The sequence below is a fragment of the Saimiri boliviensis genome, chromosome 12 (genome assembly GCF_048565385.1).
Source record: "Saimiri boliviensis isolate mSaiBol1 chromosome 12, mSaiBol1.pri, whole genome shotgun sequence".
Lineage (NCBI taxonomy): Eukaryota > Metazoa > Chordata > Mammalia > Primates > Cebidae > Saimiri > Saimiri boliviensis.
The window spans coordinates 91486162-91514107 of record NC_133460.1 but is presented as its reverse complement, the minus strand read 5'-3'; the positions used below and the strand labels follow the sequence as shown (position 1 = coordinate 91514107).

At 38.4% G+C, this 27946-nt stretch overlaps 1 protein-coding gene across 7 annotated transcripts in view; it reads left to right on the top strand.

The window, feature by feature from the left end:
- SORCS1 (sortilin related VPS10 domain containing receptor 1) overlaps positions 1–27946 on the top strand; it is a 598052-nt gene that overhangs the window by 355044 nt on the left and 215062 nt on the right. For all 7 annotated transcript variants that reach the window (XM_074382853.1, XM_039465320.2, XM_039465322.2 and 4 more), the window contains exon 4: positions 24657–24815. In XM_074382853.1, coding sequence (XP_074238954.1) covers positions 24657–24815 — 159 coding nt within the window. The remainder of the gene's footprint in view (positions 1–24656; positions 24816–27946) is intronic.

The following is a 27946-nucleotide window of genomic DNA, read 5'->3' as shown; positions in this document are numbered from 1 at the left end:
TGCAAGTCTTCCCTGAAGCCAAGGTCACCTTCTTGCCCTCATAATACTTACCGTGGTTATATTATCCTTAAACATTTCTTCTGACTCTGTACTCCTACGATATATATGCTCTTTTTGGGACTCTGTCTTACTCTTCATATGCTATTTTCTATCTTAGAAAATTGATATGTACTTGGTCAAGGATCTAATAATATAAAGCAGTGGCTTAGACTTGTATACCCCTCCTGTGCCTGACCACATGACTTGAACTTTGAGAATGAAAGTGCTCAATAAATGTTTGCATATTCAAGATGAAGCCATATAGCATAATGGGTCAAAGGGTTGATGCTGGAGCTAAACTAACTCCATTCAATCCTGGTTTGGTCACTTATTATCTATGTGATCTTGGGCTAGTCATGAAACCTTTCTGTACCTCAGTGTATTAATCTATAAAATGGTTATACTAATAGTACCTGCCCAATAGAATTATGGGTTTACATGAGTTAATATATGCAAATCCCTTAAAATGAGCCTAGCACATAGTAAGGGTGATTAAGTGTTTGTTATGACTATGATGTTTTATGAATTAGTAAGAAAAAAAAGACCAATTATGGTTAACATATAAAGCACTTTTAGAAAGTTTTAATTCCCCAAATTATACTGTTTAGAAACTTTCTCCTTCCTTCTGTTTCCTTTATTCCTTCCTTATTTTCTTCTCTGTTTTTTCCCTTGTCCCTCCTGCTTTCCTTAAAATTATGAATAGCACATATTTAATATGATAGTATGTGAACATTAGATGTTCATATACATAATGAGTTAATTTATGAATAAATATTATGCAACTAAAAAAATTTGTTATTGTCCATTCAGTCATCAGACATTGATTAATAACTTACTATGTACAGGCCCTAGAGAAGTGAATAAAAGATGGAAAGTTTCATTGTGTGGTATTGATACTCCAGTCTGAAAGAGGAGATACACAAATGAGGAAATAATGACAAAGTAGAATTGGTTTGGGGATAGCATTAACCCCAAGGTGCTTTTGAAGGACAGAGGAAGGTCACCTAATCCAGCCCACTGAAGGCCTAGGAGTCTCTCTGTTTCTAAGATTGACTTAGAACCTATGTAACATTTGGTCCCTCAGTCTCTACCGTTGGTGGTGTGTTGGTGAAATATAACACACAGACACAGCAACCCTTGTATATGGTATTGTATACAATCCTAGAAATGTTCTGTTAAATAGAGGTGTCAGCCTTTAGGAAGTCTTACAGTCACATGTATGTTTTACGTAAGTATCATTTAGCATATGCTTTTTTCTTTTTTTTTTTTGAGACAGAGTCTCGTTATGTCTCGCAGGCTGGAGTGCAGTGCAGCGCAGCGGTCTTGGCTCACTGTAGCCTCCACCTGCCAGGTTCAGGTGATTCTGTTACCTCAGACTCCTGAGTAGCTGGGATTACAGGGACCCACCACCACACCTGGCTAGGTTTTGTATTTTTAGTAGAGACAGGGTTTCACTATGTTAGTCAGGTTGGTCTTGAACTCCTGACCTCAGGAGATTCACCTGCCTCAGCCTCCCAAAGTGCTGGGATTACAGGCATAAACCACTGTACCTGGCCATTGTTTTATTTTTCAAAATGATTAATGGACATGAGCAATTACTTTATGTGGTGGATGAGTCCTAATGATGCATTAATTTATTTATTAATAGATTATTATTTTTTGCTTGAAATATTATAGCTCATGTTAGAAGGTATCACCCTCTATAGGTCAATTACAAATGAGACAACGTATCCAGTTGTAGCAGTGCATCAAAATCAAAAGCCTTGTCTGTCTAAGTTTTGGAAAAATAGGGCAGGCAGACTGACTCCCTGTAATAGTTCCTGCTCAATCCTTATAGCCAAATTTTACATTTGTGGCCATGCATATAATAGTTCTGTTTTTAATCACTTCTGAATCTAGGCATCTTAGGCTTCTTGCAGGAAATTGATGAATAAACTGACAGAAGGCAATTCCCCTTTTAGGACCTATGTTGGTCTGTTTTCATGCTGCTGGTAAAGAGACACCCAAGACTGAGCAATTTACAAAAGAAAGAGGTTTAATCGATTTAGAATTCCATGGGGCTGGGGAGGCCTCACACTCATGGCGGAAGGTGAAAGTCACGTCTCACATGGCGGCAGACAAGAGATAAGAGAGCTTATGCAGGAAACTCCACCTTATAAAACCATCAGATCTCGTGAGACTTATTCACTATCACAAGAACAGCCTGAAAAAGATCTGTCCCCCAGAACTCAATTACATTCCACCAGGTCCCTCCCACGATATGTGGGAATTGAAGATGAGTTTTGGGTGGGGACACAGCCAAACCATATCAGGACCCATAAGAAATGGTACCTCATATTTCAAGAAAAGGTCCAGTAAACTTTTTGTGTCAGATTGCTTTATACCTTAGCCCATCTGTGCCTACTGTTAATTTTAAAAACATATTTTAGAGGGTTCTGTGAGTTATTTTTACTTGTTACATCTGTGTGCCACTCTGGGGTTGCCCTGTTCCCTGGGTGCCTGGACTGCACAATCAGGGCCGCAATCTGAAAAAGCCACCATCTGGGAGCATCTGGCTGCATGGACTGAAGGTGGTGAAAGCAAATGGGCCATCTGCTGGGGCTGGTATAGACACAGAGATGATACTGGATAATATTCAGATTGGTGTTTTACCCCAAGGGTGCTTGGAGAGGGTTTGTTTTGCATATATTTCAGCAGACCTGGTTTAAAAATTCATGGATGCACCTGGTTGGTTGTTTCTACCCTCTGTGTTTCACATATTCTAGTGCAGCCAAAACACTCCTCAACAAGAGACTAAATTGGAAAAGGATTGTATTCACAGTTTAGAAGAAAACTTGCACAGTTTTTGTGAAAATCACCTAAGTATAGATGTTGAACTGAAAAGGAGTGTGTTTTACGGGTCAAGATTTCCAAGAGTTAACAGTATCATGTAGTTTACTTTTCAGTCTTAGATAAATTTAGCCAAATGATATCTTTGAAAAAAAAAATGGATATTTGGGTTAAATGCCATTGTCTAGGAATTCCAAAATGCTCAGAGATTTTTGAAACAATTTGATGCAGATAAAAAGAGCTGGAGCAAAATGGCACTGTTTTCCCCTGTAAATAATCTTACTGAATCTCTTAGAATAAAGATGAAAGATAAGTTAAAAACGGTGGTTGCTATCCTGTCTGAGAAAGGTCCATTGTTTTCTAGGTAAGATGATTCACTTTTGGTTTAAGTGGAAAGTCTAGTTCAATAATGGATGAGACAAATTAAATTTGATTAGGATTCAGGGAACCAGTTTCAGATCCATTAGTAAAAGTTTCTATTTCCTAAACTCTGCTCCCTTTCTTTCTCCCCACCTCCCCCTATCCCTGTCCCTGTCCCTATCTTTCTGTCTTTCCCAGGAAAAGGGAAGAAAGACATTTAGCCTAAAGGCTGAGCTTAAATAAAGAAAATGACCTTTACATTTTAGCTCAAAGAAGTAAATATAATCTTATAAGTATCATTGGCAATTGAGCCTTCCTGGGATGGGACTTATGAGTATAATGCAGAACTGAAAGTATTTACCTTCAGGGAAAAACAAATTTGATAAAGGAGCTGGTGAGAAACGTTGTGTGTCAAGAAGATGTACATCTTCTTGAAAATTTCTGATCTTAGATTTAGAAACGCTGAAGTTTCTGTAATTTAGAGTTTCCATTTAGCACAAACTTTCTGTCTGCTGTGTCCTTGTTACCCTAGGTTTACCTTGATTTTAGAAAATCTGAACTGTCACTGTGTAAATGTAGAAATTCTTCACTTTATACAAAGAAGCGGCACAGGCATTTTAAAAAATAACAGGCAGTCCTTGTACATTTTGCTAAACAAGGGCAAAACTTAAAACTCAAATGCTAAGATCCAATGCCACAAGAAGATCAATTAATGGCAAGAAATGGCATTTTTGGAAAATATAATGTTAATTTATAGGTGTATAAGATTTGATTCACTAAAATTTGATTTGCTCAGAACTTCACTAGAATGTATCTCTCACCCCAGAAAAACCACGTTTGAACTGAAAGATCACTAGAACCTTTCTCTTCCAGCTCAGCATTTGACGATGATGAAATTTGGACTCCCAGATGTCAACTGGTTTTCTCCTAATGTCTCAGAACTAGACAGTGGCAGAGATGGACCCCGTATCTCATTCCGCGGCACACTGCCTCCCCCTGCTGTCTCTTAGAGGTTGACCCATCTTTACAGAATGCTCCCATTGAATCTCCTTAATTCTAGAGTTGCAGCAAATTTGCTTGATTATATTGGATAACTTCAGAATATGTAGCCAATAGCTTGATCCCCATAAATACCAAAGATAACACAAACGTCCATTATTCTAGCAGCTCAGAATGATGTGGATTTGATCATCTCCCAAAACAGGAAGGATCATTATAGCCAAAGCTTCTTACCTCTCTTTTAGCCAGCAACCCCACATCATGTGGTCTAGTCCCCAGAATGCCTATTGTTATTATTTTGCATCTTGTTTTCACAGATAAACTTGAAAAAACTGAATTTGATCTAAACCTTACAGAAATTCTAGATCCAGTTCTAAGAATGAATTAATAACTCTCAAGTGAATCTGCTATATCTGGAAAAAGGATCCTATTCAATCATTAGTATCCCAAAGAACCTTAGTTCTCTAGAAGCTTCCTGGGCAAAAATAGATTCTATCTTTGAATACATTTGGAAAATGTATCTTCCTCTTCTTGCTTCAGGATGCACTTTTTGAAGACTTGAATAAACCAACGGAACCTGTTTCATTTTCTTCGTTCTGATACTCCTCTGATTTATATCATTACTGATTCTTATGATGTTATAACTTTTAATTTCACTTAGAAAATGCTACATTGATTCTGTTGGTTCTGTCAAATCGCAGTGAACACCTGGTCTGTGAATTGTGTATTGTTAACCCCATTTCCTAATTACAGAAATAAAGGATCTGACATAAGTGATTTCCTAAGGTCATATGAATGAGCAAAATTGCGACTCATAATTAAGTTTATGATCTTAGCTCCTACAGGAGTCTCAACTCAAATACCTATTGACTTGCACAGATAGCACAGATGAATGCAGTGGCTAGGGATCTGTGGATACAGAAACTTTAAGAAAGGGAAACAATGAGAGTTGGCATAGGAGTTGTGGAAAGTGAGGAATATCTCCAGCGTTTAATGTGCTCTCTGCCTGCTAAGTCTGCCGTTTGCTGTTCTATTTGAACAGCCAGAAGGATACAGTACTTTATTTTAGCTTAGAATGTTTGCTTTTTCCCTCCTATATCAATAAAAATTGCCAACAGAGACCTGCTTTAGTTTTAACAGAATAACAAAACATGACGTGGGCGGTGGTAACCTGGAGAGCTTATGACCTCTCTATAGGGGATAGCGGCTCTAGAGCTCTTGTAGAGTAAGGCCATATGGGATTAATGTCCAATACTGGGCATTATTGGAAAATCTGTTAAACAGCGGTCTTTGGGCTAATATTATCTGCATCAGACAGAACTTGGGAGCTGGTCAGAGTCAGTCCATGGACTATGGGTTTTAATGTTTGTGTTTCACTAATGCTACTTGCCAAAGCAAAAAAGTCTGTCAGTGAAATCGTTCTTTGTAGCCTGATGGTTTCCTTTGTGTCAGTTTCACATTCTGTGGCTTGAGGAGTCTGTTGAACATTGAAAAGGCACATGTGCTCATTTACATTGGCAAGTGTTAAATTGGGGAGACATATGTTTTGTTTATTCTCTCCTCCTGTTAGATCCTTAAAGAGGCTTGGTTGTCAGACTGAGCTGTAGCTTTATAAGTAGTATGCTTTGGAAAAGTATTTTCAGAATCACCAGGACTGATAAATTTGGCTGCAAATAACTATAAAGTATGCTTGGAATCCTAACGGACATGTTTTAGGTAATGCTTCACTGGTCATCTGCCGTGAATTAACAGCGTTTTTATTTTGTCTAAGGCTGTTGTTATTGTGTGTTTCTGAAACACTCATCTCAGCTGAACCATTGTAATAACCTCTTAGCTTGAGCTTCCTGCCCCACATTCTCTTGTCTTTAACACAATCTCTGTATTACCTTCAAAGTGGTCATAGTGAATGAGCTATACTCTTTCTATTCCTCTGCTTAAAAATTTGATTCTTTATGTATGCCCCAGAATAAATAGGTTCTGTTGCTATTTAAGTCAAATTCCTTTACTTGTGAAATAAGGCTCTTTAAACTTGGCAGTAGACTACTTTGCCTAACTTTAGTCAAACTGAGGAACTTGCCATTACCAAAATATGTAATGCATGCCCACATTCCTCTGTTTTTGCATACGTGATTCACCTGTCATTAATTGTTCCTACTCATTCTATTAAATAGCAATACATCCTTCAAAACTCATTTTAGTGTCAGATATTCTGTGGTTTCTTCTCTCATTCCAGCGACAGAAAAAAAAGCATTTCCCCATGTTCTACTGAAATTTTGTACATGTCAGTAGCTCTGCAACTGTATGTTCATTTATCTGTTATTTTTGTGTTGTTTTCTGTTGTAATAAGGCATTTAGTGACTTTTTCATTATTTAAACCCAAGTCTTAAGCATAGGGAATGTCACTTGGTTCCAGAAACTACTTAGATTTTTTTTTTTAAATGAATGGTTGAATGATGAACATCTAGTCATCCCACAAAGAATGAAATTTTCCTCTCAAAGTGTCATGTTTTTCCAAGTCATATTTTTCTATTTGTCCTTGAAAGGCCTAAAAAATGAATCTAATAGTTTTAACTTTTGAGTATTTATATATATTCATTAAAATATTTTATAGACAAGGCAGATGTTTTAGACAAATGTTGGTTAATTACTCTCTGAGCCCAAGCTTACCCTTCAGAAAACCTGCTTATTATGTGCTCTAATGGTTAAAATGCAGGTTGGGAAAACCAGGTACTTGGGTGTGAGCCATGGAAATGCCAGGGAAGCTCTGGAATAATCGTGGAGGAATTATTGTGCCTATCCATGCCTAATTTCACCCTCTTGAGGCTTGCTTCAATTTCCAGTTGGAATATCCTAATTAACATTTGTAAAGTGCTGTGTAATGCTTAAATGAAAAACGTCATGGGAGTATAAAATCTTCTTAAACAGCAGTTTAACAAATTCAAGTTTCTTGTGCAATGAGCTATTTTTTAACATCTTATAATTTGTGATACATGGATGACAAAGTCTTTGGGAATTGATGACGTTGTACAAAAAGGAGAAATAATGTTTTTCTACAGCTCCTTTATTTAGAAAACACAATTACTGAAATGTGCAGTTAGTTTCTGATTTCTTAATTGTGTCTTTGAGCCTGAAATATTCACTTGGGATCACCCATGTCAATGTGTGTATAATATGTGCAGAAAGCTACTGTATTGTCTTTTTCCAGAAACGCAGATGAAGATGGAAAGTGTGCATTAGCAGACCTATAAACAGACTATGAAGTAAGAATGACAATTTATGTAAATCAATAAGAAAAAGAGAAATACACATAATTTTAAATGGAGATAAATATGAACAGTCAGTGTATGAAATGAGGATTCCAAGTGAGTAAACATAAATGACAAAAGGATAAAAGGGAGGGGAAAAGGAATGAAAAAATTCACTGTCATTAGAAATGAAAGCAGTATGTATTAACACAAAATACATCTTTTTCTCTAGTCATCTCAGAAAACATTATAAAAAGGCAGACAAAACCTAGTGTTGTGATTGGAACTTCCAATGTCCTGACCAAGGAACTATAAATTGGTATTCTCTTCTGAAAACTACTTGGTAGTATGTATCAAAAGTGGTTGCAAAGTTCATATTATTTATCCATACATTTCACTTCTAGGAAATTACTTGTGAAAATAGTAATTGACAACAGAAATACTAATCTACGTGAAGCATAATATTAGTGAAAATTGGAAACCTTATAAATAAGAGACTAATTACATTGTGGCATATTTATACAATCAATTCTATTCACCAATAAAAATGATAATGCAAAAGAATATTGAATACAGTAGAAAATCTTTGCAGTGTGGCTTTAAAGTGGGAAAAGGAGGTTAAAAAGCAGAAAGTGTCTTGTGATACCCTCTTGCGATATAAATTTCTCTTTCTCTTTTTGTCTCTGACACCCGCAAACATTTACATGTATGTGTGTGTATCTATATATGCATAAAACGAAGATTGTGAAAACAAGTCCCAAAGTGTCAGTGACAATAATCTCTGCATAGTAACACTTAAGTGATTGTTCTTTTATTCCGAGTACATTTTTATGGGCATTTTCCAAAAATTTCTGTAATTAATACATATTTTTTCTTGTTTATATTTGAATACAACACCTAAACTTTAAAGCAACTAAGATTACTAAATAAAAAGAAACAAAATTATTATATCTTTGAGACAACGATTCATACCTAGCAAGAGCTAGCCATCGGACAAGTAGCTTAAAAACCTGTCCTTTCATCACTAGGAGCACTCTTTTTTTATTCTTCTATTTTGAATTTGAAGCCAACCCAGTAGTCCCATAGACTGTTCTTCTGGATAAACATATAAATTGACCTTTCTGGTCAATTCAAGCTTGATGCTTACATTTCTTTTATCTGAGTTCCTTCTTTAGAAAAGAACCTTTAAGCTCTCAAAAAAGTATCAAATAACTGAAACTGACTAGATTATCACATCCTTACCTTGAGAAGCCTGGACCCCTCATTCCCTATGATTACTTCTTTGCCCTTCCTTGGTTCCTGTTTTCTTAGACACTGTTACATTTCTTCCCTGCTCTATAAACCTCTAGTTTCAGTCAGTCAGGGAGATGAATTTGAGACTGAGCTCTCAGCTCATTGGCTGCAGCACCTGATTAAAACCTTTTTCCTTGCTAATACTCATCATCTCATTGCCCGGCTTTCTGTGTGGTAAGCATCAGGACCTAGACCAAACCTCTGGTGTTTCAGTAACAAATTAAAGGACTTAAGTCCAGTACCAATTGTTTATGGATTGAGGAGACACCATGATGTGGTTCTGTGTCCCAAACCCAAATCTCATCTTGAATTGTTCTCTCCAGGTGTTGCGGGAGAGACCTGGATCATGGGAAAGGTTCCCCCTACTCCCGTGCTGTTCTCACGACAGCGAGTGAGTTCTCAAGAGTCCTGATGGTTTTGTGTTTGGTAGTTCCTCTCTTGCTTGCCTCTTATCTCTCCTGCCATCCCATGAAGAAATGCCCATGATTGTCAGTTTCTTGTGGCCTCCCCAGCCAGGCAGAAGTGTGAGTCATTTAAACGTCTTTGCTTTACAAATTACCTAATCTTTGGCCTTTCTTTAGAGCAGTGTGAGAACAGACTAATACAGTGAATTGGTACTACAGAGAGTGGAGTACTGATACAAAGTTACTAAACAATGTGGAAGTGACTTTGAAACTGCCTAACAGGCAGAGGTTGCAACAGTTCGGAGGGATCAGAAGAAGACAGGAGATGTGAGAAAGTTTGGAACTTCCTTGAGATTGGTGAATGGTTTTGACCAAAGTGCTGATAGTGATATAGACAGTGAAGTCCAGGGTGAGGTGGTCTCAGATGAATATGAAGAACTTGTTGGGAACGGGAGCAAAGATCACTCTTGCTATGCTTTAGCAAAGACACTGGTGGCATTTTTTCCCCTGCCTTAGAGATCTGTGGAACTCTGGACTTGAGACAGATGACTTAAGGTATCTGGCAGAAGAAATTTCTAAGCAGCAAAGCATTCAAGAGGAAGCAGAACTTAAAATTTGAAAAATTTGCAGTCTGATGATGCAACAGAAAAGAAAAACCCATTTTTTGGAGAGGAATTCAGGCTGCTTACAGAAATTTGCCTAAGTAGCCAGGTGCCAAATGTTAATCGCCAAAACAATGGGGAAATGTCTCCAGGGCATGTCAGAGACGTTCACAGCTGTCCCTTCCATCAGGGACTCAGAGGCATAGAAAGGAAAAATGGTTTTGTGGGCTGGACCCAGGGCACCGCTGCTGCTCTGTGCAGCCTAGCGACTTGGTGCCCTCCATCCCAGCCATGGCTAAAGGGACCACTGTACTGCTCAGGCCATTGCTTCAGAGGGTGCCAGCCGCAAAGCTTGGTGGCTTTCACGTGGTGTTGGGCCTGCAGGTGCACAAAGTCAAAAACTGAGGTTTGAGAACCTCCACCTAGATGTATGGAAATGCCTGGATGTCTAGGCAGAAGTTTGCTGCAGGGGTAGAGCCCTCATAGAGAACCTCTGCTAGGGCAGTGCAGAAGGGAAATGTGGCATCAGAGCCCCCACACAGAGTGCCTACTGGGGCACTGCCTAGTGAAGCTGTAAGAGGGTCACTGTCCTCCAGACCCACTGATAGCTTGCACTGTGCCCCTGGAAAAACTGCAAACATTCAACACCAGCCCATGAAAGCAGCTGAGCGGGGGTATACCCTGCACAGCCACAGGGCAGAGCTGTCCAGTTCCATGGGAGCCCACCTCCTGCATCAGCATGACCTGGATGTGAGACATAGAGTCAAGGGAGATCATTTTAGAGCTTTAAGATTTAATGATGGCCCCACTGGATTTCAGACTTGCATGGGGCCTGTAGCCCCCATTTATTGATCAATTTCTCTCATTGGGAATCGGAGAATTTACCCATTACCTGTACCTCCATTGTATTTTGGAAGTAACTAACTTGCTTTTGATTTTACAGGCTCATAGGCAGAAGGGGCTTGCCTTGTCCCAGATAAGACTTTGGATTGTGGACTTTCGAGTTAATGTTGAAATGAGTTAAGGTTTTTTGGGGACTGTTGGGGAGGCACGATTGGTTTTGAAATATGAAAAGACATGAGAATTGGGAGGGGCCAGAGGCAGAATGATGGTTGGGCTCTATGTCCCCACCCAAATCTCATCTTGAATTGTAATCCCCCCAGGTGTTTAGGGAGAGACCTTGATCATGAGGGTAGTCCCCTCATGCTGTTTTCATATTAGTGAGTGAGGTCTCATGAGATCTGTTGGTTTTATAACTGTTTGGTGAGTTCCTCTCTTACCCGCTTCTCTTTCCTGCCACCCTGTGAAGAGGTGCCTTCCACAATGACCATAAGTTTCCTGTGGCCTCCGTAGCCATGTGAAACTGTATGTCAATTAAACCTCTTTTCTTTATAATTACCCAATCATGGGCAGTTCTTTATAGCAGTGTGAGAATGAACTGTTATAATACACACCCCATTTGAGCGATTCACCAGGAGCAGGACTGAGCTGCATCCTGACAGAGTGAAGTGTGGCCATCAAAGGGCATGATGCTGTGAGGAGGATCCTGCCATTCATATACGATGCGTCACAGAAGTCAAAGTATAGAATGTCTAAGAATTGGGAAGTGGCCACCTAATGTGTTATACAGGCAAGGATCCATTTAGTGATGAACATATTTACGTAAGATTTATAGGGAAAAAAATGCTAAATTGGTGTTAAGACAGATAAAGCTTTGAAAATGTGTCTTAGTTTGATAAAATACATCATCATCAGATTATTTAGATTCAAGTTGAAAGAACCTGTTGACATTGGAAAAATATGGTGGTGGGAGGTATAGAGGGAGAATTACTAGAAGTAAAAAATTATTTTATGTTCAGGGAAACACCTCAGTAATTCCATAAAGTATCAGTAAATAGTAGTAAAATGAATTAATTGAGATATATTTTCTTTATACTGAGTTTCAGAGAAAGAAAATTATAGCTAGTATATTCCATTACAGATTTATCTAGAAGTTTGAGGATTTTTTTTAATGAAGCATGGTTACTTATAAAAAAAAAATCAGTTATCTGGATAATACACATTTGGGAGAAATTCTCTGAGGGTCTATATAAAGAAATCTTCCTATCATTAGGATGACCAAATAATTTATCATCCAAATCATATCTGAGTGTCAGTTTCAGTATTTATGATGGTGCAATAGGAATAAGCCAAGACTTTCAAAGGCAGCATGTAATGTATGTTCACCCTATTCATGACAAATTCAAAGAAAGCCAAACCATCTATGAACTGTCTTTCATAAGATCAAGGCAACTCTACAATCAAGATCAGCCAACTTCTAATATGATAGTATATTCATGAGCTGATGCGGCCCATCATGAATATGAACCTGGGTCTGAAATTGGCTTTTGTATAGTCACAAAACAGAAGTGGAACGTTTATAATTGGACTGTGTGGTAGCCATGGTAGCTAATCAAATAATTGATTAGAAATTATTCTGCTTGATGAGGATCCTAACCTATGAGTCATTGTGGTGACTAACTGTATAAAATATACTAGCCCAGATACATAAAAGATTGTGTTGTTTACAAAGGTTTAAAGAAGGGAAAATTTTTGTTCTCTTTGAATACAAAATACTTTTGGGGTGCTGAGAAATACCACTGAAGTCAAGAGAGATGATTCTGTGGTTATTTTCTTAAAGTGTGGATTCCCTGTTGGTAATAACTTGCAGCAGATGAGTGTTTTATAGCATTGGCATAGCGGCAATAGGAATTGAGCTATGCAACAATGCAAATACAATTTTAAACAATAATAAATATTTTAGATGGGTTTACATGGACCTAGCCATGATAAAAATGAAACTTTCTGTGTGTTTCTAGAACACATTTACCATTTACTTTCAGACCTAAATGGCCGTTTGTTGTTGTTGTTATTAGCCGAAGGCTACCTAAAAATCAGTAGGTTTATTTTAAGATCAATTTTTCAAACTGAAGGGAACACCAAGTATCCGATTTTCAATTTCTAGTTTATGTTGTAAATGATATTGATGCTTTTCTTGTGAGCATAGGGAAACAAGGACTATTTTGCTCTTTTTTTTTTTTTTTTTTTTTTTTTTTTTTTTTTTTTTGATACTGAGTCTTACTCTGTCGGCCAGGCTGGAGTGCAGTGGCACAGTCTCAGCTCACTGCAACCTCTGCCTCTCGGGTTCAAGTGATTCTCCTGCCTCAGCCTCTGAGTAGCTGGAATTACAGGCGCATACCACCACGCCCAACTAATCTTTGTATTTTGTAGTAGAGATGGGGTTTCACCATGTTGGTCAGGCTGGTCTCGATCTTCTGACCTCTTGATCTGTCCACCTCAGCTTCCCAAAGTTCTGGGATTACAAGTGTAAGCCACCCCACCCAGCCTATTTTGCTCTTAAGAACCCCATATTTCAGCCAGGCACAGTGGATTAGGCCTGTAATCCCAGCACTTTGGGAGGCCGAGGTGGGTAGATCACGAGATCAGAAGATTGAGACCATCCTGGCCAACCTGGTGGAACCCCATCTCTACTAAAATTAAAATTAGCTGGGTATGGTGGCACACACCTGTAGTCCCAGCTACTCAGCAGGCTGAAGTGGGAGAATTGCTTGAACTGGCTCAGGAGGCAGAGATTGTAGTGAGCCCAGATCGTGCCACTGCACTCCACCCTGGCAACAGAACAAGACTCTCTCTCAAAAAAGAAAAGAAACCTGTATTTCATGGTATCAGATCCTTAATTAAATGAGGGAATTATAATGCCTAGATATAGGTTGTCTTATTAGAGAGTTACTTATGCACACTTTAATGAACATTACAATGGTCTATTCTTCTATAATTTATATAATTTAATCTGAATAATTTATGTACCCTGAAAATTAACACACTGAATTACTCAACCTTGTGTCCATTAATGTCCCTGAGAGAGACTAAACAATGCAATTCACTAGGTCTTCAATAAATATACTCACCTTAAATTGACATGAGATTAGAAAGGTTTAGCCTTCAAAAGTTTAAGGTAAGAGCTATTTCATAGCCAAACACCAATGAAAAATCAGGCAACTTCAAGATACCTATATTCTAGGAATATTATGTAGGAAAACATTTTTATTTATATTGAATTTAATAATTGCAACTTATAAAGTTTCTCATTTAAAAAAATTATAAGTGAGAAGTTTTACAGAAGACAGTTGTGATCACATATTTTCAGTATGGCTTGCCTTCTGTGTGTACACACGCACACACACACAAGAATGTGGCAAAATTGATGTCCTGGGACTTCTGTGCATGGATCATTGCAAAGCTTTGCATTTTCCACTTTAGTCCTTTGGATCACTTGGTTGTGGGGCATTCACACTGAAGGAAACCACTGCTATATAAGAAATTCGCCGGGCGCGGTGGCTCAAGCCTGTAATCCCAGCACTTTGGGAGGCCAAGGTGGGTGGATCACGAGGTCAAGAGATCGAGACCATCCCGGTCAACATGGTGAAACCCCGTCTCTACTAAAAAAAATTAAAAAAAAAATAAAAAAAATTGGCTGGGCATGGTGATGTGTGCCTGTAATCCCAGCTACACAAGAGGCTGAGGCAGGAGAATTGTCTGAACCCAGGAGGTGGAGGTTGCGGTGAGCCGAGATCGTGCCATTGCACTCCAGCCTGGGTAACAAGAGCGAAACTCTGTCTCAAAAAAAAAAAAAAAAAAAAAAGAAATTCACCTATTATGAAACTGCCATGTTACGTGATGTTCAGCCACATGGGGGTCCCTGGAGGATGAGATGCCATGCAGAGAGAAAGAGAGAGGCTAATGCCAGATACGGGAATGAAGAAGCCATCTTGGAAGTGAAAAGTCTAGCTCTGGCCACCACAGTCGACATCATGTGGATTCCTAACCCACGAAATCATAAACAAAACAAAATGGTCATTTGAAGCCACTGTTCTGAGAGAGTTTGTTATACAATACATAAATGGAACAGAATTCCTTTTCTCTTTAATATTCTATGTCGATTCTACTGCTTCTGAGGTATGTATACTGAGATGGAATTAAACCAAGAAACTGAACTGCCTAGCAAATGCAGTCATGAAAAATGTCATCTTCATAAAACACTGCACTACTGTTTTTCCTGCTGTGGCTGAAGGAAAAGAATAAAGAGAGAAAAACAGCAGATGATGTGATTATGCTCTGGCATGTCAATTAAGCACTTTTTTTTGTTTGTTTGTTTGTTTTTTTGTTTGTTTTTTTTTTTTTTTTTTTTGAGACGGAGTTTCGTTCTTGTTACCCAGGCTGGAGTGCAATGGCGCGATCTCAGCTCACCGCAACCTCAGCCTCCTGGGTTCAGGCAATTCTCCTGCCTCAGCCTCCTGAGTAGCTGGGATTACAGGCACATGCCACCATGCCCAGCTAATTTTGTAGTATTTTTAGTAGAGACGGGGTTTCACCATGTTGACCGGGATGGTCTCGATCTCTTGACCTCGTGATCCACCCGCCTTGGCCTCCCAAAGTGCTGGGATTACAGGCACCCTTTTCTACCTCTCGACAACTTGAGATGATCAATGTTTGTCATTAAATAACTGAAGAGAGAAGGAAAAATTTACATGAAATGCACCTCAATGTTAACATCAGAGACTTCTGCTTGGAAGACCCTTCTAGGCCCATCTTGCCAAGAGCCCTGCAATAGAGCTGCACAGGCAAGTCTCACTTCACTAATCTGCAAATCCTGTATAAGAGAAACCCCTGGTGGTCTTCATAGTCTTTTCTGGAAAGCTTTAATAATCAAATACATTAGCAAGGTCTCATGCGGCTGAGACTTCATTAATCTTCCCCAGTACACCCTAGTATATTTGTCAGTTTATCATGAAGCATTAATATAAGTAAAATTAAATGTACTTGTTAGTGTAGGAGAGGGGAAATTTTCCCTCTACCCGCTGAGTGTTTTATAATTGAGTCCAGGAAATAAACCATCACTGGACAGATTAATAAGAGAACAGGTATGCAAATGTATTGCATGTACAAAGGCATCACGTGTAAGAAAAGTGAATACCAAAACCCCAGTGAGATCTAAAAGTTTATATACCCAATTCATAGGAGGGAGGGGAGGAGGAATGCAGGCAATTTAGGGAAAAGTAAATGAATTTTGGGAAAGATGAATGGGCCCTCAGAAGAATAGGTGTTAGCCAGTCTGGGTATAATGTCAACTTCTAGTCTCATCTGTAATCTGAGTTAATCTTTGGGTGATGAGATTCCTGGGGAAGGATTTTATGACAATCGAGTTATTTTAGGAGGATCAATCTTTATACAGATAAGGCGAGCTCAGAGAAAGCTCCCCCGCTGCAGTGGCTGGTCCCTCAGTGCCCTCAGTTTGTAGCTGTAGGTATACCAAAGCAGCATTGAGTGGCGTTTCCTGAACTCCATCATTAGGATGATGATACAAATACAGCAAGGGATAAAGAATGTGGGTGCATTCTGTGCACTGATTTTTAGAGGGGATTAATGTCTATGGACTTTTCATTTTACTTTTCTGACTTTCAACTTGATACTTACTCAAACTCTAAAATCAAGTGCACAACTTATAGATTTTACCAAAAATGGGTTTCTATCACTTAGTGTTAAAATACACAGATAGCTTCTCTTTCCTGCTCTCTTCCTTCTTACCTGAATGTCTTTATCATTTCTTGTGGAATAAAGAGATTTCTTACCATTAAATGAACATCGTTTCTTGTAAAGCTTCCTATGAGCAAAGAAGATGAGTGTCTGTTTATCCTAGCATCATGGCTCCTTCTGATAGTAGCTTACATTTTTAAATGATGTAAACTTTTGGCATTTATGGATCTTTGGGGATTTAAGAGAGAAGTTACTTTGGGACTTGTAATGACGATGGAAGTCTGTTCTGATTGAGTTGAAGCTGAGGCTATGGGATAATGATGGGATTTTTAAGGGTGGCTCAGATATTCTCCAGGCATTTAATCAGTTCTCATACTGACTGCAATAATAAAAACATTCTTTGAATGTGTATATCATTCTTTCTCTCTAAAATACCATGTTTAGTTTTTTAGATCAGATGTCCCAATGCTAAACATTAGTGAATATTCATACTCTCACCTCAGTATGATATTAATAATGGCTATTTCTCCAGCAAAATGAGTCTCTTTTTTAAAATGACAATTAAGCATGGGATGCATTTATTAGGAAAACAGTTACTCTGTGATAGTTCTTATTTGCTTTAGTATAAAATTCTTTGTGAACTAGCATGTGGGAAGATGTTTGTTTCTCCACCAATAATAACATGACATCGGAGTTTCTTGCCCATTTCTATTTTCCTTTTCCCATCCACTTTTATGATAAAGCATAAAATCAAATCTGTGGAGGAATTGTGCTGGAAGGACCGGCTAAAGGAAGCCAGAGCCATTGCGAAAAATCTGGGGTATGAACCATGACTGGCTATTTTGATCTTACAACTGTATATTTAAAACAAAGAAATTATTTATTCAGGAATATAGTATCTAACACTTGTTACTGAAATTCTTCATTATCTTGCACTCCATTTCTTATTGCCTCTTTTTACATCTAGGCAATATTTTATGAGATATTTGCAGTGCCAGATTTATCTCTCTCTCCCTCTCTTTTTTTGAATTCACCTATCATATTTTAGCAGAACATAAAATACTAAATATGCCATCCTTTGTGAGGTAAACATAGTCATATTTGCACAAAACCTAACCGTGCTTTTGCACAGATAATCTTATTTGATCTTCACACAAATCTATGCAGGGCATGACATACATAACCTTTCCACTGACTAGCTGTGTGACCTTGAACAAATTGCCTCATCTCTCTAAGCCCGATGTCACATGAACATAATGATGCCTACCTGAAGTAGTTTTTACAAACAATTTAATGAAATAATAGAGTTTAAAGGTTTAGCAGAGAGCCTGATACACAACGGAAGCTCTATAAATGGCAACTTGTTTATGGTATCACTACCTTCAATAGGAGACTGAGACTCAAAAAAAGATTAAATGAGCTATAAGGCACTCAAAGTGGCACAACTGATAATGACAGAGAAGAATTTCAAATCCAAGTTTTTAAATCCAGGCCCCCTACTATTTCTTGGATAGTAGTGCACCCTTCTTTTCATGGTATGAATGACCTTCACTAAGCACACTCCCTTCTTTTCTCTTTTGTCAGGGAAAGTACACATTTTTGAAGACATCGACTAGAGTCAGGTTTAGGATTAGGTTTTGGCTCTTCCTGTGGAACATAAGTCTGTGGTGTACCAGCTCCATGCTCAGCCCTGCATATCAACCCGACATGGACATACATACGTGGACATATATTTCCTTTACAAAAGTTCAGTGCCATTCACAGTGGTGGAAGCAGATTCTTATGGTAAAATGGTGTTCGTAAGTTTGGGTTTCTCTGAACTGTCTCAAAGGAGAGGATTCTGTTCAGTAGTCCCAAGCAAAATAAGACAGATGTCCTATACATTTTCTTTTTTGAATCATCTTCCAAGGACTGTAACCCATATGCTGTTATTCCTGGTAAACCTTATTCATCTCCTGTGTACTCTATGGAATTGACTCCTCATTATTGTTAGAAATAATAATGAATGGGTTGGGTCTTCTGGCAAGGCAGTTAAGACACATGTGAAGGAGAAATTACATGCTCCTTAAAAAAAAATGGTTCTCCCTAGCCTTACATGGTGGCTCACGCCTATAATCCCAGTGTTTTGGGAGCCTGAGATGGGAGGATGCCTTGAACCTAGACTTTGGGACTGGGACTGTGCAACTGCACTCCAGCCTGGGCAGCAGAGTGAGATCTTGTCTTTAAAAAAAATCTGTTTTATGCTTGTTTTCTTAAGTCTGTGCATCCTCATTAGAAAACCTGTTTGAAAGCAAAAGGACAGGATAAATCCTTTAAAATACAATGCCAGAGTTTCCCAGTTATTTCAGTGAATTACCTTCCAGGTCGCAAGTAGATGGTCTGTTGTCCAAATGTGCTCTTCATCTCTTAATATTGAATGACATGATTTTGGGCTAATAAACAAAGACGGCACATAGGTGAGCTTCGCCGAGTTTGGAAGGATGGGATTTAGGGCAATGCAGATTCATTTCTATCGGTGTGTGCTTAATTTGAGCCTTTTTCTTTTTAATCACCTTCCTCTCCTTCCTTCACTGTTTATATTTCTGTGATTTCCTTTCCATGGATCATTCTGGGATCCTGTTCAACTTTTTCTAACATTGTCCTCCAAACAGTTGCCAACTGATAAATACTTATTGCTCCCCTCAGCTCATCTGGGAAGGATAAATCCTCAGCCCACATTGGGAATAGGTAGCTTTTCCCCTCTCATTGGTCAGCAGATGACTTATTTTCGTTGATTACATTTTGCTTAATTAGTTTTTAATGTTGAGACCAGAGGTTTGCAAATAGCCTTTTATACTGCTTATGGAGAGAAATATTTCTGTTCGAATAAAGTGGGTAGTAGTAGATAACTGGAGTGCCTAATTGCTGCTGTTGCTGTTTTTCTTTGCCATTGTCATTATCATTATGAAAAGCATTTATTATGCACCTGTGATATGGGCATCTGGAGCTGAGTTAAGCTCTGAGCAAAGAAAGAGAGATATCCACACAGCAGCACATTACCTCTGCTGGATTCCAGCCCATTTGTGACAAAGAGCAGACAAATGAGCAAACAAATAATGAACTTTTTCCATTAAAATAAATACTTTTTCCATTGAGACCAAAGAAATTATGCAAAAAAGCATATGCCCAGAGGTGGTGAGGAACTCTTTAACTCTACTTCACATAAACCAATAAGTGGTGGAATTCCAAGAGCAACATATCTAGGAAAAGAATTTGGAAAACCAAATAGTACAGCATTCCTCTGGGAAGAAGGTCCACAGTAGATAACTGGAAGGATCAGAAAGCTGCCTGCCAACCTTTTATAGAATTACTTCCTGTAGCCATATGTTGAATCTGGAGCAAGCCAAAGACAGTGAAAGTGCATTTAATTTTTGACAACACCAAGCTGTTAGAAGGACTAATACCCCCAAAATAATAATAATAATAATAGAAGTGATGTATTTGAAATCCATAAATTGCATTTCATGTTCATTTGTCTACTCTAGGAGAAGCAAATCAACAGGTTTCTTCTTCCTCCTGAGGTGGGTGATGAACGATTGCTTGGAGCGGGGTGGCAGGATCCTGTGTTGCCATTATTGACTTTCTATGGAAGCCATTCATCTGCAGATGCAGTCAGTGCAGGGTCAACACACCCTGCAAGCCTTAAGTAAACTGGTTTTAATCACTCATGGGTGGATCTGAACAGAATAATTACTTTCCTGTTAAAGGTAGTGTCTTCCTCTTATCTTCACCCTCCTGGCCTCAAGTAGAACAGCGAGGATTTACTCAAGGGGACTGGAACTCCCAATGTCAGAGGGGTCCCTGGCTGACAGGCAGCAGAAGGCAGGAATGAAAAGGACTCATTCATTCATTTGTTCATTCCTTTATGAATGTACAATGATATGTGGACCTACTATGGAACAAGCTTTGTTCCAGGAAAACAATGAGCTCTCTTTTTAGAGAGCTTACCTTAGGAATGTGCAAAGCTTGGATTCATACCTTTTACAAAGGCCTCCTAAAATTCTCTTGTCCAGAACATACTCCAGAATACAGAGAAGTAAACACAAGAAAACATTATTTGTTCAAAGATACATGAAGAGTCTGAAGGGGATACGAAGGGTCATTCAAAAATAGGCATTGTTAGGCATGTTTAAGAGATGTAATCTTATTGTTTTTGAAGAATATTTGCACTTTGAACTGACTATTTTGAAAATATTTCTGAGTAGAAAATCTTGTGAGAAGATATGACTTATTTATTTATAAACAGTATTATCTATGTCTAAAGACTGGATCACATTTATTATAAAAATGTACATAATTCTAAAGTATGTTAAGCCTTTTCTATGTAGACCGTCTATTTAGATCTCAGTAAGTTTAATTTACTTATTAGCTTATTTACATTTTATAACTGATAAAATGATAGAATAGAGATCAATTCATTTGAAGCAAAATTATTAAAGAATTTGAATTTAAGACTAAAATAATAAGGTTTTACTTACTCAGTTAATAATTAAGTACATACTGTGTTTCAGCCAATATGACAATTATAATTTAATTATTTTGAAGGTTGTGATTAATTGGAATGTATTTATTTATTTATTTATTTTAATTTTAAAAATTTATTCTTTTCTTTTGTTGCTGTTGATTTGTTCTTGAGATGGCTACAACACCAGACAGAACAGTGCCCTCATATCTGATGGCTGTGCAGGGCTGCACTCCTTTGAAACATTAAGATCTGTTTTGGGCTTCCCTCTTCGGCCTCACCCTCCCCTTGAAATCAAGTAATTTCCACACTTTTTAGTAAAATACTAAACAGCACATCATCCCTTCTTAGCCCTGTAAACATTTTTTTTCTTTACATACCCTCCCTCTTTTTTTCTCTCATGTCTGTGGGTGAATAATTTGCTAAGAAAAAAACCTTAAAAAACAAAAATTGATACATTTATATCCTGTCCCCCACCCTACCACAGTTTTGGCTCTTCAAAAGAGCCAAAATACTGGAATGTATTATACACAGTCATGTGTGTTAATGTGTGCATTTATATGTTTATGGCTCAGTTAAAAATGAATATTTCGGGGGCTGGGCACAGTGGCTCATGCTTGTGATTCCAGAACTTCGGGAAGCTGAGGTGGGTGGATCACCTGGGACCAGGAGTTCAAGACCAGCTTGGCCAACATAGCAAAACCCACCCCATCTCTACTAAAAATACAAAAATTAGCTGGGAAGTGGAGGGCGGAGGTTGCAGTGAGTCAAGATTGTGCCACTGCACTCCAGCCTGGGCAGCAGAGTGAGATACTGTCTCAAAAAAAAAAAATATGAATCATAATGTCAAACTTAACAGCAACACACACACACACACACACACACACACACACACACAGAATACAATCCTCAATCCACGATAGGATATAGCGATATGTATAAAGAAGCAGAAAGAAACACAAACATGGTTTAACGTGCAATCATAGGGTCATGACTTTTTTTTGTTGTTGTTTTTCTTTTGTTTGAATTCTACTGGATGTCTTATGGAGTTGTTTCTGCAATTAAAAAAAAAAAAAAACAAATGACCATAGAAAAATGGATCCAGATTGACCTGTTCATTTTTAGTAGAATGGAGCAGAAATTTGAGAGAGCTACCACTGGAATGTTTCTGTAGCACAGACATACCTATAAGGCTCACTGGGAAATTTCCAACTGTTTTCCATTATTTCCAGAATGTCAGATTCTCAGATGGAGAGTTTTAGGTCAGGGCTGCATAGAGAAGGTAGGATGGTGGGATATTGATCTACGTATTTTCAATATCCAGAAAAAAAAGCCAAGGATACGAGTAGCTTTATTTTTATAATATTACGTTTCCATCTGTTGGGAAATATTTACATTATTTGCCACTTGCACCCAATATTACCTGATGCAGGATGTCTTATACAGTCTGATCACCTGGAATATAAAGGAGCGTCAAAAATATTTTAAATCGATTGATAAAAATCAGCTTGTTTTGGGAATATTCTATAGGGCTAGTTTATAATTGTGTTTAATTTTATTTTGATTTAAGTGTTGTGCCAGGAGAAGCAGGTGGTGAAATCTACACCCATGAGAAAAGAGGAAAGCATATTCTGGCTAATAGGGAACTAGAAAATCAGAGCGAGGAACATCACCTTGCCTGACACATTAGTTGTTCTATAAAATTGAGCTCTTCATATTATCATGGAAATACTTTTTGGCAGTAGCACAAAAAGGTTGTTTTACATTATTGTTAATTGTGGTTGGAGACACAAAGTAATATGATCATTTGATGGCTTGTTATTCACAAAATGACAACTTTTATGTGCCCATAAATATGAACTCACCTGGAAATATTCCTGTGAATTTAGGAGCCATCTAGATGTATGTGCTTAATGTATATACTAGATTTTGATGAAGCCACATGAGTTTGTACTTAGCAGTTTACCTGGCTCCTTGTCAGCCATCTGATGAGGGAACACTGTCTGCTTGGTGAATGTGAGACACAGAAATCCATAACTTTATCAGAATTTATGGTTGGTGGGCAGTGGCTTTCCTGGAACATGATACAAGAGGCAATTAGTCTTCAATTTTGTGTGCGCTTTTCATCTTGTCTGGAGTGCGGCTGACAGCCACAGCATCGCCCTCACCCCATTACATCCCTTTTCTCCTCTTCAAGAAGGGGAGGTTGAAAGGACAACAAGGAACCTTAAATTCATCCTGGATAACATAAACAGAGTTTGGGCAGAGTGTCTGGTATGCAATCCTATTGTGCCATTTACAGTGACAGGACACCACTTTCAAAGATGACACTGACTGTTCAGAGGCTTTAATATGACTGCCTCCAAATGTCTGAAAAATCTCCACGTGTTTGCCTGGCACTCTGCTCTTTTAAGATAAAACTCTATTTCTCTCTTTCTCTCTTTCTTTCTTGGAAGTACAGCATCCTCAGCTGGTAATCTTGAAAGCCTGGGCTGCAGTGATTTCTCTTCATACAGGAACACATTAAGCACATTATTTCATGCTTCCCCGAAGCAAATTCAGAAAGTGCCAATTAGTAAGTTGATGGGGAAGAAGTCAATGGGTGGCATTAAAGCCACCTGTCTGGAGACACAGGTGTACACTTTGACTGAGTTAAAGGCGACTCACAGAGAGGCAGGAATGAAGTACTTTATCACACATTCCCGGTGGCACAAAACGAGAGGATTTAAAGTAGTTTCGAGGACAGTTCCTCCATCTTGATGCTATTATGATTAATCCCATTGCTCTGGACAAAATTGGGCATCCCAGTGAGATAGTGTAAAACATCTGAAGCTGTGAATTTTTACGTATTTATAGCTTCTTCTGTGGTACAGATTGTGAAGGGCAACTAACTTTTCTTTCAGAGTTTTAGAGAGTCATGTGGACTTAGAAGTTGCGAAACTTTCATCCACATCTCAGAGTGTTCTGGGCATCTTTCTAAGTCCACATGACTCTCTGAACCTCTTTTCATGCAGTCATTTATTCATTCTTTCCTTTGACAAATGTTTACCAGTGTGCAATGCATACTGGACCTTAGTCCAGCTGCTGGGAATACATCTGTGAACTGCACGGACAGCTGTCTCTATTGGCACAAGGTTTATATTTTAGTAGAAGGCATATGGACAAGAAACAAGATAAATAAGTAAATTATTTAGTAGGCTAGAAGCTGATGAGGGGGTTGGGGTAAAATAGCCTTTGTGAAATTCCTAGAGAAAGCTTTAGAGTCTAGACTTTGACTTAAGACTCAGAAAATCAAGCTAAGTTAGGATGTCATAGGATATCCTTGAAATGGAGTAAAAGGATTTGAGGTAGGGAAGAAAAACAATGGACTCCATTCTCTTTCTCTTCTACCTTTCCCACAACAGACTATCTAACAAGTCTCTCAGTCTCCCAAAATGGAAAGTCGATATGGCACAGTAGGAAGAAGGGAACAAGGGTAAGTGTTCTAGGTTCAGGAAATAACCTTGGAAACAAAACAAGGAGTCTGCTAAAAGAGAAGAGAATACGGTTATCTATTTCATCCCTGTTTCGTCCAGCTGCTTCTACTTCCTTCATTTCTTGGTGCATGTATTTTTGTAGCATTGGTCCGGTATGGAACAATCAACCTGACAGAGTCAAGGTCCCTGTTGGGCCAAGCGTTCTTTGCCTGGCCCTGTCCTTCCCTTGTCAAAATTGAGCTAACTTTCAAGTTTTGCAGTTTTGTAAACTTAATTTTTTTGTTGTTTCTTTCTCCAACAATTCTTTGCTGCAGATAATGTTACTCACAGACCCAGAGATTGAGAGCAGCTTATTGATCAGCTCAGATGAAGGGGCAACTTATCAAAAATACCGTCTGAACTTCTACATTCAAAGCTTGCTTTTTCACCCCAAGCAAGAAGACTGGATTCTGGCCTACAGTCAAGACCAAAAGGTGAGCATGCTTACCTTGTTTGAGATAATGAAGCATGGTTCTCGGGAAAATAGTATTAATTTAATCATTTCTCCATTTCACCTCAATGATCATTTTTGTTCGGAGCCATAGTCTGACCTCTGGGCTAATGGGACAAAGGAAAGCAAGGAGAGTCTCAGGTTGCTTGTTTAAATCATGTAAATGTCTGAAACCACATACCAAATAAAGGTTAGGTGTGCTAAGTAAGGCATGGTGGAGAAGCAGTTCCTGGCATAGATGCTTCAGGCAGTCAGGAGCCTCTGACCACCACTGAATTGGAGACAGTATCTTATGTTTGTGCCCAGTTGATCATTTCTCTTGGTAAAGGACCATGGCTTTTCTCAGACTCTTAAAGGGAAGCATAACCTTGAAAAGATTAAGAACATGAAGTAGGGATTTTCTAAAACACTGAGAGAAATGGCCAGAGGAACAATAATGGTGTATATAGGTAACCTTATGCAGAACCTAGTCATCTCAGAACTTTTCTTCACTTGGTGGTAAGGTTGAAGGAGAAGTCCACTTCAAAAGAAAGGATTAAATGAGCTCCTAGTATTACCTGTGTGTGTATATGTGTGCATACATCCCATGAAATGTCATCCTGTAAATTGTATTATATACTCTATACGACATACGTACTATAACATACGTATGGTCCCTGCCTTTAAAGAACTTGCATTCTCAGATAGAATAAAAGGCTAGAAATAGCAAGTAAAATTAAATTAAAATGAAAAGAAACAGCATAGACACAGGTAAATGTGAGAGAGACTCTAGCCATAAAAGCCAGAGGGATAGATAATTGGTGAAATGCTGGAGTACTCTTTGTGAAATGCATTATTCAGTGAAGTCATTCTGAAAATTCTCCTTAGAGGAATCATGAATTAGAAATTACATATATTTAAAGAAATACTGGACTTAACTAAGTGAGGGGGTTGTTTGGGGGGGTTTATTTGTCTGGGTTTACATAGATGTGTGGCGTTTTTGGAGGTAGGAGAATGGTGTAAGCTACTTCCCAAGGTCTCTACTGACAGGAGCATTTTAAAGGAAGCAAATTTAAGTTCTTAAGATTGGAATTTTATTCATGCTGCCCCTGCTGCCAAATCAAATGCACATTAAGCCTAAAAATAGAAAGAATTTACAATTAGTTTTTTTTTTTTTTTTTTTTTTTTTCTTTTTCCCTCTTGAGCAGCTTGGCTACCCTTTCAGCAGAATGTACAATTTTGTTTCTGGAGTCAAGCCACAGTACATCTGGTCCAGGATGGTGCAGTTAACAGAGGCAAAGCCTGACCAGCTCAGACAGAGTATTAGTCATTTAATCCACAGGGTTATTGTATTTTATTCGACAGTTGGTTAATTTCCCCCCCTGATGCCAGAGGCACAGCAAGGGCCAGATTTACCTGCCTAAGTAAAAACTCTGCATATTTGCAGTTACGCTGGAGGAGATGCCCAAGTATGTAAGCCTTTAGATCCCAGCACTTCAAACAGTGCCTCACCCCGGTCACTGTGGCAGAGTGGATGACATGACGCCAGTTAGGACACCTGGGCTGTGACCTCAACCCAGCTACTTATGGTGAACAGTATTTAGTGTTGGTTTCTTTTTCGTTAAAATGTGTTTGTATGGATAATTACGATTGTAGGTACCCTTTAAAGTGATATAAAAAGAAACAAATATTAGATGCTACATCTCTTTTAAGTGCCTTGCATGATACGGTGTTAATATGAAATAACTACATTCTGTCCATCCTAGAGATAGATGATTGACACATATGAGTTGACCAATAGTGTAAGAGAGGCCAAAAAGGCAGTTCTGTCACTGATGCATAATATATACAAGTGATTGGATGAGTTACATTAAATTGATAGTGCGAAGTTCAGGAGATGGAGATTTAGTGATCTGTCTACTCCAGAGGTCTTATGAAATGACTTCAGCTGGACTTTGATGGATATGTTGGATTTCTATCGTGAGAGTAGGGGATGCCAGTTTTTTACAAAAGCAATGTCATAAACATGAAATTGTAAAAAACATGTTTACAAAAGTGCAAATTTTTTTATTTGGCTGAAACTAAAATTTGTTACAGCTAGTTACAATTTACACATATGCACATGCACATGCACGCATGCACACACATACACACACACTTTGGAAACTAATCTTTATTATTTGTCTCTGTCTGTTAGGAAAATTAATTTTTGTTCCCTTAATTAGGAGCCTTCAGAAATTTTGGTCCAGAAAATGATATATTTAGAGCTATAGATTACAAGAGTAATATGAGTATAAACTGTGGTAATATGAGGACAAAAACAAGACTAGTTGGGATGATATTACGACAGTCCTGGCATCAGATGCTAAGAGTAAGAACCAAAAGGTGTCCTTTGTGACCACAGAACCAGTGAATCCTCTCATTTTAGAGTTGGAAGTGGTCTTCCTCTGTTTGTTATTGTTGTGTGTGGGTTTTTTTTTTTTTTTTTTTTTTTTTTTTTTTTTTTTTTTAGTGTATGAGTCTAAGGATCTAAATATCTAAGAGGTTAACAAATTTACTCAAAGGACAAAATCATTAATTAATATAACTTGTGGATACTCTACAAATGGGGTGAAGGGCTACCTGACATTCCATAGGATATTGGAATACCTATGGAATACCTCATTCTTTTTTTTTTTTTTTTTTTTAAATTTGAGACAGAGTCATGCTCTGTCAGCCAGGCCAGGGTGCAGTTAGTGTGATGTTGGCTCACTGCAGCCTCCGTTTCCCGGGCTCAAGCAGTTCTCCTGCCTCAGCCTCCGGAGTTGCTGGGATTACAGGTATGTGCCACCACATGCAGCTAGTTTTTATATTTTTAGCAGAGACGGGGTTTTACTATGTTGGCCAGGCTGGTCTTGAACTCCTGAACTCAGGTAATCCACCCGTATCTTGGCCTCCCGAAGTGCTGGGATTACAGGCATGAGTCACTCCACGCCCAGCCAGAGTTCTCATTCTTGAAGGTGATATTTTGAGATGAACAGATGGGTAAGAGCCAGGCTTTCTACTGATCTGTTTTCGTTGTTTTTGTTTTTAAAAAATTTTTTAAATTACACTTTTTTTTTTTTTTTTTTTTTTTTTTTTGAGACGGAGTTTCGC